Raw genomic sequence first — 10,441 nt, 5'->3', positions numbered from 1 at the left:
AAATTTCAAGGTACTTGTATGGCTTAAGACCTTCCATTCGGGATAAAATTGGGTGTCAAGTGATAATGAGTCTTACAGAAGCCCACAACTTAGCACGACGCGCAGAAACAATGACTAATAAAGGTAACTTTGGGGGTGACAATAATCGACGTTCGGTAGGGGAAACGTCCGCCCATCGAGCCAAAATCACACCTATAAATTCGGAACCCAACAAGGCAGGCGTGACTGACAAAGCAGCTGGTAAGTAACCGATTCCTAATCCGTATAGCAAACCAATAAACGACAAATGTTATCGGTGTAACCAATCGGGACATAGATCAAATAATTGCCCGCAACGAAAATCAGTGAACATGACCCAATATGATGATGAATTGGACGGGTACGGTTATACTGATGATGAAGATGATGATGAGGGGGTATGCGGACCCGATGAGCCTCGGGAAAACGTGTCTGTTTCCATAGTCAGGAAGGTATTGCTAACCCCAAAAGTGCATAACAGTCAACGAAATTTATTGTTCCGTATAAGGTGCACTATTGCAGATCAGGTATTTGATCTAATTATTGACAGTGGAAGTTGCGAAAATATAATATCATGAGAGATGGTTTCCAAGCTGAAACTAACCATTGAGAAACATCCCAATCCGTATACCATAGTTTGGATTATGGACGGCCCTGGGATTAAAGTTATCGAACGGTGTTAGGTACCACTTACTATTGGGAAATTTTATAGGGACGAAGTCATGTGTGATATTGTTGACATGAGTGCATGTCATCTCTTGTTTGGACGACCATGGCAGTTTGACTTGAACACTACTCACGATGGCCAAAAGAATGTGTATCAGTTTGTGAAGGACGAGCATAAAGTAACATTATTACCTTTAGGATACAAACCTGAAGCATCAAAGGGAAGCAAGGTTGAAAGTTTACTAACACTTGCGCCTACTAATCATGAATTTATGAATGATGTCAAAGAAGCCAGGGAGGTGTGTCTACTAGTAATAAAGGAGGTTATGATGACTAATTTGGACATAAAGGGCCCTGCAATTCCCGATGTCGTGCAACGATTACTTGAGCAGTTTTCGGGGTTAGTGCCCATCGAACTACCAAACGAATTACCTCCCATGAGAGACATTCAACACGCCATAGATTTGGTGCCAGGAGCTAGTTTACCCAATTTACCACATTATAGAATGAACCCGAAAGAGTGTGCAATCCTGTAACAAATGGTGGAGGAATTGTTACACAAAGGGTTAGTTCGTCCGAGCATGAGTCCGTGTGCCGTTCCTGCACTATTGACACCAAAAAAAGATGGAAGTTGGCGAATGTGCGTGGATAGTAGGGCCATTAATAAAATTACAGTGCGGTATCAGTTTCCTATACCACGGCTCGAAGATATGCTGGATCGATTAGCCGGAGCACAAGTATTCACGAAAATTGATCTCTGAAGTGGTAATCATCAAATAAGAATTCGGCCCGGTGATGAGTGGAAGACCGCTTTCAAAACAAAAGAAGGACTCTACGAGTGGTTGGTAATGCCATTCGGGCTAAGTAATGCCCCGAGTACTTTAATGCGTTTGATGAACCAAGTACTAAAACCGTTCATCGATAAGTTTGTGGTTGTTTACTTCGATGATATATTGATTTTCAGTTCTAACGAGACCGAACATCTAAATCACTTACATTAGGTATTGATAGTCTTACAGGCGAATAAGTTGTATATTAACTTAGCAAAGTGTCGGTTTATGCAGTCACAATTATTATTCCTTGCGTTTGTGATCAGTGGGGATGGAATACGAGTATGGCCCACCCCAACATCAGCTAAAAAGGTACAAGCAATTTGCGAATGGCCCACCCCAACATCAGCTACGGAGGTAAGGAGCTTCCATGGACTAGCAACGTTTTACTGACGTTTTATTTGAAATTTAGTACGATCACCGCACCTCTAACAGATTGCCTCAAGAAAGGGAAATTCAATTAGACATTGGAGCAAGAAAATAGCTTCGCGATGATAAAAGAGAAGTTATGTACTCCTCCTGTACTTGCACTACCAAATTTCGACAAGGTATTTGAGGTAGAATGTGATGCGTGCGGGGTCGGAATAGGGGCTGTTCTTTCCCAAGATGGGCGACCCGTTGCTTATTTCAGCGAAAAACTTAGTGAAGTTCGCAAGAAGTGGTCAACATATGACCAAGAATTTTATGCCGTCTTCCGTGCCTTAAAACATTGGGAGCATTATTTGATTCAAGATCAGTTTGTGCTAGATACAGATCATCAGGCCCTACGTTACCTTCATAGTCAGAAAAATATAAGCAAGATGCATGCTAGGTGGGTGGCTTATCTACAACAATTTCCGTTCACTCTTAAGCACAAGTCAGGCCATCAGAATCAAGCAGCCGATGCATTGAGTTGACGGGCTGTTTTGATAACCGCCATGACACAGGAAGTCATGGGGTTTGAGGTTTTTCGTGATCTTTACGTTAACGATGTGGATTTCGGGCTAATTACAAGTAAGTTACCTTTTAAAGATTATTCCCGTCTTGATGGTTATTTATTTAAAGGAAATCGCTTGTGTATTCCTCATTGTTCTCTACGAGAAAAGTTGATTCGAGATATGCATGGTGATGGCCTGAGTGGTCATATGGGGCGTGAAAAGACAATCTCTATTCTCGAGGAAAGGTACTACTGGCCTCAACTAAAATGTGACGCGGGCAAGTTTGTGCAACGATGTTATGTTTGCCAAACATCAAAGGGGCAGGCTCAAAACATGGGTCTTTATACACCCCTACCGATTCCAGATGCTATATGGGAGGACCTCTCCATGGACTTTATTCTTGGGTTACCTCGGACACAAAGAGGGGTGGATTCTATATTTGTCGTAGTTGATCGTTTTTCGAAAATGGTTCACTTCATCTCATGCAAAAAGACATCAGATGCTTCGCACGTTGCAAGACTTTTTTTTCACGAAGTTACAAGGTTACATGGAGTACCAAAGTCTATAGTGTCTGATCGTGATACACGCTTTTTAAGTCATTTTTGGATAACTCTTTGGCGTATGTTTGACACCTCTTTAAAATATAGCAGTACGGCGCATTCGCAAATGGACGGTCAAACGGAGGTGGTTAATCGGTCGCTTGGAAATTTACTTCGGTGTATTTGTGGGGATAAACCGAAGCAATGGGATCATGCGTTGCCACAGGCTGAATTTGCATATTACAGTTCTATCCATAGCTCTATTGATCGGTCACCTTTTTCTGTTGTTTACAGACAGATGCCACGACATGTTGTTGATCTTGTGAGGTTACCGAAATGTGCAGATTACAGTCCCCATGCGGATAAGCTTGCTACGGATTCGTTGGATGTAAAAGCTGAAGTTCTAAAAAAGCTAGAAAGTGCTAATCAAAAGTATAAGGAAGCTGCTGATCAACATGGACGTGTCAATGTGTTTCAAGTGGGAGATATGGTCATGATATTCCTTCGGTGAGAACGTTTTCCGGTTGGTCAGTACAGTAAGCTACAACCCCGAAAATATGGTCCTTAAAAGATTGTGCACAAGATTAATGATAACGCTTATGTGGTTGATATACCAAAGGATTTGGGAATCTCCTCTACGTTCAATGTTGCGAATTTAACTCGCTATCATTCCGCGGAGGTGCCTTTGTATCCTGATAACTCGGGGCTGAGTTCTTTTTCGGTGGGGGAGACTGACGTGGGACCGGGTTCTACAAGTCCTACGTGATCTACAAGTCATTAAAATCTACAAGTTTATTATCTTATTTGTTTCCTTATTTACATTCTCGTGTTTTAGGAATTTATTACTCCGTATTATTTTATTCTCTTTATATAGCATGTAATCCTCTGGTGGAATGATCATCTTAAATAAAATTTCTCTGTTAGTTTACAATACTCCTTCGTGAGCTATTCCAAAGAGCACCCGTGTTCTCTTTATCCGCATCAGTTATACCGTGTAATGGACCTGGTGTTGATGATCCGTACCATAGAGGTTTTGGACGAGGCATCACAGTTGGTATCAGAGCTACGGTTGTAGGGAATTAGGCTGCATTAGTGTGTCTTGACCGAGTTGAATAGGATTCACTAATAGGACTAATCTACAACTTTATCGTTTACTTGATTTTGCGGAACTACTGCATGCTACTACTATCTGCTTTTGATTGCATGATACTGATGTAGGATACTGTTATTACCATGCTATGTACTGCTGTAGATGATCTAGGCAGCTGTTGTTATTATACCTGATTACATGCTTTCTATATGTCTTACTGACATGGAAAAAATTATTTTTCCTTGTTCAGATGTCGGACATACTGCCTATGATTATTGACTTGGAGAGTGATTCGTACTCGTCTACTACTTCACCGACTGTTGTTGACTCACCTATTCCGTCACCACTACCCTCCGACGACTCTGATGGTCATTTCTGGGGGTAGTAGTCACTCGTCTGACCCAATGGTCATTTCTGACAGTGATGAGAATCCCGAGGAGATCCCAGCTCCACCCAGCCCTAGTTTCCCGGAGCCACATTATCGTTTCGATGGTACCGTGATCCCTGGGATTAACGTGGGCCGTCCATTTCTTAATGAACTTGGACATTGGGTCAGATACACCGTCGACGAGCAGGTTGTGTCGATTCCACCTGGCAGACATCGGATCATGACCACATCCCGGACATATTCTCCGACACGTGATGCACCTGCACCACCCTCAGACGACTCAGACAGTTCATCATCAGACGAGACGAGACCAGTGAGTAGGATCCCGAGGTGGATTCTGAGGAGGACCCCGAGGAGGAGCCTGTACCACCACCCTCTACTCCGCCGAAGAAGCATTACCACTATGACGGTACCGTCATTCCCGGGGTAAATGGGGGCAAACCATTCGTGAACGCGCAGTGACAGTTGGTTAGGATCACCGCTCGTAAGCGGGTTGTGCCGATACCTCCTGGCCCATTTGTGCGTAAGGTCGCCCGTAATGCGCCATCTACTTCTGGTGCTACGTCTGCACCACCTGCGCCACCTGCACCACCTGTGCCACCTGCGCCATCTGCACCACCTGTGCCACCTGCGCTACCTGCACCACATGCGCCACCTGCCCCACCGGCACCTCCAACCATCGAGGAGCTGATGAGGGAAGTGTGTGCCCTACGTGCCCGGGTGACTGAGATCTAGGACCCGGTGTCCCACCTGATGAACGCCATTTATCCTCCATCTCCATAAGACTTATGTACTAGATTTCATTTTGTATTTCCATTAGTAGTTTCATGATTTCATTCAAATATTGTACGGAAACTTATAGAGTTTTATGCTACTTTTTCTTATTATGTATGGAACCTAATGTTGTTTGAATAATTGTACGACGTTTTCTTTAAGATATTGTATGATGGTTTTATGATATCAGTAACTAGTTTGTCATACTTAGTTAACAAGTATTTTGATGATTAAATAATTGATTACCATATTACTATGACATTATTAATTATTGAATAATGGATTTTGACTTAAGTCGAAATTTTTGTTTGGAAGATCAATGGCAGCAAGGAGAGGTCCAAGAGGAATACCCACTGCAGCACAAATTGAGGAAATGGTGGCTACTCGAGTGGCCGTCGCTATGGAGAATGCCAACCCTGCACAAGCTCCGATGGCTAACCAAAATGTTCAGAATGGGTGAACTTAAAAAGAATTTCTGAATTGCAAGCCACAAACTTTCAGTGGAACAGAAGAACCAGTTGGGTTAACAAGATGGTTTGAAAAGTTAGAATCTGTATTTCGGGTTAGCAACTGCTCTGACGCGAATAGGACTAATTACGCATCTTGCATGCTGTCGGATGTCGCTCTGACATGGTGGAACACATTAGCCCAGGCTCAGCGAATTGATGAAGCATATGCAACACCATGGGAAGAGTTCAAGAGGGCAATGATAGAGGAATACTGCCCTAGGACTGAAATTCAGAATATGTAGACAGAATTTTGGGAATTGAAGGTCTTAGGAACTGACCTTGATGGTTATGATCAGAGATTCTTGGAGTTAGCCTTAATGTGCTCCGCAATGGTTACTCCTGAGCACAAACGGTTGGAGCGGTATCTGTGGGGACTTCCCAAAGACATTTAAGGGAATGTCACTTCTTCAAACCCAGGGACTGTCCAGGAAGATTTGCGTATAGTGCACATCTTGATGGATCAGGTTATCCGCCAAGAGCCAGAGAAGGTGCAATCAGGGTCTGGAGTAAATAATGGGAAGCGAAAATAGGATGGAATCAAGGGTAAAGGTATTTATCAGAATCCAGTTAATAGGTATGAAAACTTTAGGGGAAACAATGAAGGGAGGAACCCTAATCCAAACTACAAAGGTAACCTCCCTCAGTGCAAGAGATGTTATAAGTATCATACGGGGTACTGCAATGTGCTGTGTGAGAAATGTAAGAGGACGGGACACATCGACAAGGATTGTAGGATCAAAACTCCAGCTGTGGGAGCTAATCTAAATGCGCCAAGGAAGTGCTTTGAGTGCGGCCAACAGGGTCATTTTAAGAATGAGTGTCCTAACAAGAAGAAGGATGGCAGGCTATCACGTGGAAGAGTCTTTAACATGAATGCCAGAGATGCCCGCAAGGATCCTGACTTGGTTACAGGTACATTCACTGTCAATAAACTATTAGCTTCTTGTTTGATACTGGTGCCGATAGGAGTTATATGTGTAGACATTTTTGCTCTAAGTTAGATTGGTCACTAGTTCCTTTGGATGAGAAATATCTTGTTGAAGTGGCTAATGGGAAATTTGAGAAAGCTGATCAAATTTGTCGCGGAAGTATAATAAACTTAGCTGGTGTGGATTTTAAGATTGATTTGATACCCATTAAGTTAGGAAGCTTTGACGTGATAGTCGGCATGGACTGGTTGTCTAAGGTAAAAGCAGAAGTTGTTTGTTGAGAGAAGATTATTCGTATACCTCGCGAGAATGGTGTGCCATTAATAGTTTACGGGGAGAGATGTAGCCTAAAGTTGAACCTTATTAGTTGTATGAAGGCGCAGAAGTTTATGAGAAAAGGGCATTTTGCTATTTTGGCGCATGTGAAGAAGTTGGAAACTGAGGAGAAAAGCGTGAAGGATGTACCGATTGTAAACGAATTCCCTGAAGTTTTTCCAGAAGAGTTATCAGGATTAGCCCCACCGCGATCAGTGTAGTTTCAGATTGATCTAGTGCCAGGAACTACACCTGTAGCTCGCGTACCTTATCGACTTGCACCAACTGAAATGCAAGAGTTGCAGAGTCAACTACAAGAATTGCTAGACCGTGGATTTATTCGACCAAGTTCTTTACCTTGGGGCACTCCCATTTTGTTCGTAAAGAAGAAGGACGGATCTTTCCGTATGTGTATCGATTATCGCGAACTAAACAAGTTGACAATCAAGAACCGGTATCCCCTTCCCAGGATTGATAATCTATTCGATCAACTACAAGGATCAAGCGTTTACACCAAGATTGATTCGTGATCAGGTTATCACCAGTTAAGGGTAAAGGAGGGCGATGTCCCTAAGACTGCGTTCCAAACTCGTTATGGTAGTTATGAATTTCTTGTAATGCCATTCGGTTTAACTAATGCACCGGCGGTGTTCATGGATCTTATGAACCGCGTGTGCAAGCCGTATCTAGACAAATTCGTTATCGTATTCATAGATGATATCTTAATCTATTCAAAAAGCGAAGAAGAACACGAACAACACCTCCGACTCGTGCTTGAACTCTTGAGACAAGAACAACTCTATGCCAAATTCTCCAAGTGTGAATTGTGGTTAAAGGAAGTTCAATTTCTTGGTCATGTTGTAAGTGATCAAGGTATTAAAGTCGATCCCGCAAAAATCGAAGCCAATAGTAATTGGGAAACCCTACTACTCCTACTCATATTTGTCAATTTTTAGGCCTCGCCGGTTATTATCGTAGATTCATCGAAGATTTCTCTTTGGTTACACGTCCTTTAACCGCGTTAACTCACAAAGGAAAGAAATTCGTTTGGGCGGCCGAATAAGAGTTGGCGTTTCAAACCTCAAAGAAAAAGTTAACCACCGCTCCTATCTTATCTCTTCCCGAAGGCAATGATGATTTTATTGTATATTGCGATGCCTCGAAACATGGTTTTAGGTATGTATTGATGCAACGAAAGAAAGTTATTGCTTATGCCTCTCGATAATTGAAAATTCACGAATGATACTACACGACACACGATCTCGAACTTGGAGTCGTTTTCTTTGCACTCAAAACGTGGGGACACTATCTTTACGGAACCAAAAGTACTATCTTCAACGACCACAAAAAGCCTTCAACACATTTTCGATCAAAAACAACTAAATATGAGACAACGACGGTGGATCGAAACATTGAACGATTACGATTGTGAACTTCGTTACCATCCCGAGAAGGCAAATGTAGTAGCCGATGCCTTGAGCCGAAAGGAAAGAATGGAACCTCTTTGTGTCCGAGCCTTAAACATCACCATCCACACAAATCTCAATAGCCAAATCCGTGTAGCCCAAGATGAGGCTCTCAAAGACGAAAATATTTCTCACGAACGCTTGAACATTCTCGTCTCTTGATTCGAGGTTAAAGAGACAGGGCTTCGATATTTCGCTGGAAGAATTTGGGTGCCTAGTTATGGGGATTTACGAAGCCTTATTCTAGACGAAGCCCATAAGTCAAGGTATTCGATTCATCCCGGGACCGGTAAGATGTACCATGATCTCAAAGAACAATATTGGTGGCCGAACATTAAAAAGGACGTTGCTACTTATGTTGGAAAATGTTTAACTTGTTCCAAGGTCAAAGCCGAACATCAAAGGCCATCCGGGAAACTTCAACAACCCGAAATCCCGCAATGGAAGTGCGAAAGAATAACGATGGACTTTATCACGAAACTACCAAAAACGATAGGCGGTTATGATACCATTTGGGTTATTATTGACCATCTCACCAAATCCGCTCACTTCCTAGCCATGAAAGAAACCGATAAAATGGACAAACTTGCACAACTGTACATAAAGTAAATTGTATCCCGTCATGGTGTAATAACCCAACTTTTTCCGTCAACTAATTAACGAACGTTAGTTAAATTCTATGATTTTATACGCTAGATTTTTTTTTTTACAAAAACTTAGGATAATTGTGTTATCCTCTTAGCGACCGTAAACATCATCATCAACTTAACGAAATAAAAACTTACATTATTCGGGAACTAAAATAAAATTCAAACTAATATTATCTTGGTCAGTCAACATACATATGATTACTTTCAGAATTTAATCCCGGTTGCCTTCATAACGTGTAACGAAATTAAAGCATTGAGTTAGACATCAAGAAGAAAATAATTTATGAAAAAATATATATATATATATCAAATAAATGTATATAAATAAAATCGGCCCACATATAAAAAGGAAACAAATTTGATAAACTCTAAAGACTTGAAATCCCATGTAAACTCTAACTTCTAAATCTTAGTTGACGTTATCCTAACTAGAATTATAACCTCACTCAAACTTTATCTTACATTAATCCCAACTTTAAACTAATTTCTTGAATCATCGTTGAAGTGTTCAAGTCCTCTCCTAACTCCAACTATTAGCCTATAAAAAGGACGCTCATCTCACCCCATAATTCATTCACAACTCACAAACTCTCCTTCCTCCCTTTTTAGTCGACAACCATCACAACTCCTTTTATTTTCTTGAAATCCCATTTAATACGTAACATATGATTTTTGTATCTCACATGATTTTTACTCCGTGAAATCTCATGCATGCTCGGCATTGCAATCATGCTCTCTATATATCTAATTCGTCTTATATATCTTTCGTATATAAAGTGTATATACAAATATATAGTATACATACACCAACAATATCCAGTATAGCCAATAATATAATAAATAAGAATCCATTCGACCACTTACAACTGCTGTTATCCGACCCACTTGATAGCTGCTACTGCCAGACTTCTTTTCGACTAAAAACCGCATCGAAAACTGCTGCATCTGCTGCGAAAATTAGCAGCTTTTCCTGTCCGATTACAACACTTTTTCTGCTGCAGTTTGCAGCCATTAATCGCCGCACCACCACTCTTTTAGCTGCTGTTTTGCAGCTGGAAATCAGTCCCAAAACACCCCAAAACCGCAGCCTTTTTGCTGCTGTGATCGACCGCCAAAACCGCCCCATCACCGCCACTGTTTGCTGCCTTTTTTTTAGCTCCACAGTCGCCACCAACTGCAGCCTCTGCTGCTGTTCCTGAGCCTCCAAAACAGTCCAAAACCTGCCCATAAAACCACCCTGCTGCTGCGTTTTGTTTGCTGCTGTATGCCACTTGAACACCACTAAAACCGCCACTTTTCGTGATGTTTTTACACCTGTTTTGCTACTGCTAAACTGCACTTCTGCTGTTG

General features: G+C 41.8%; 1 protein-coding gene across 1 annotated transcript; it reads left to right on the top strand.

The window, feature by feature from the left end:
• Nucleotides 1–350: 350 nt before the first annotated feature.
• LOC139853549 (uncharacterized) lies at nucleotides 351–1,220 on the top strand. Its single transcript, XM_071842939.1, has 2 exons — nucleotides 351–545; nucleotides 702–1,220. The coding sequence occupies exons 1-2, from the start codon at nucleotides 351–353 to the stop codon at nucleotides 1,218–1,220; spliced, it is 714 nt and encodes a 237-aa protein (XP_071699040.1).
• Nucleotides 1,221–10,441: the final 9,221 nt, after the last annotated feature.

The sequence above is a fragment of the Rutidosis leptorrhynchoides genome, chromosome 1 (genome assembly GCF_046630445.1).
Source record: "Rutidosis leptorrhynchoides isolate AG116_Rl617_1_P2 chromosome 1, CSIRO_AGI_Rlap_v1, whole genome shotgun sequence".
In the NCBI taxonomy this organism is placed as follows: domain Eukaryota; kingdom Viridiplantae; phylum Streptophyta; class Magnoliopsida; order Asterales; family Asteraceae; genus Rutidosis; species Rutidosis leptorrhynchoides.
This window is presented reverse-complemented; position numbering and strand designations above follow the sequence as displayed.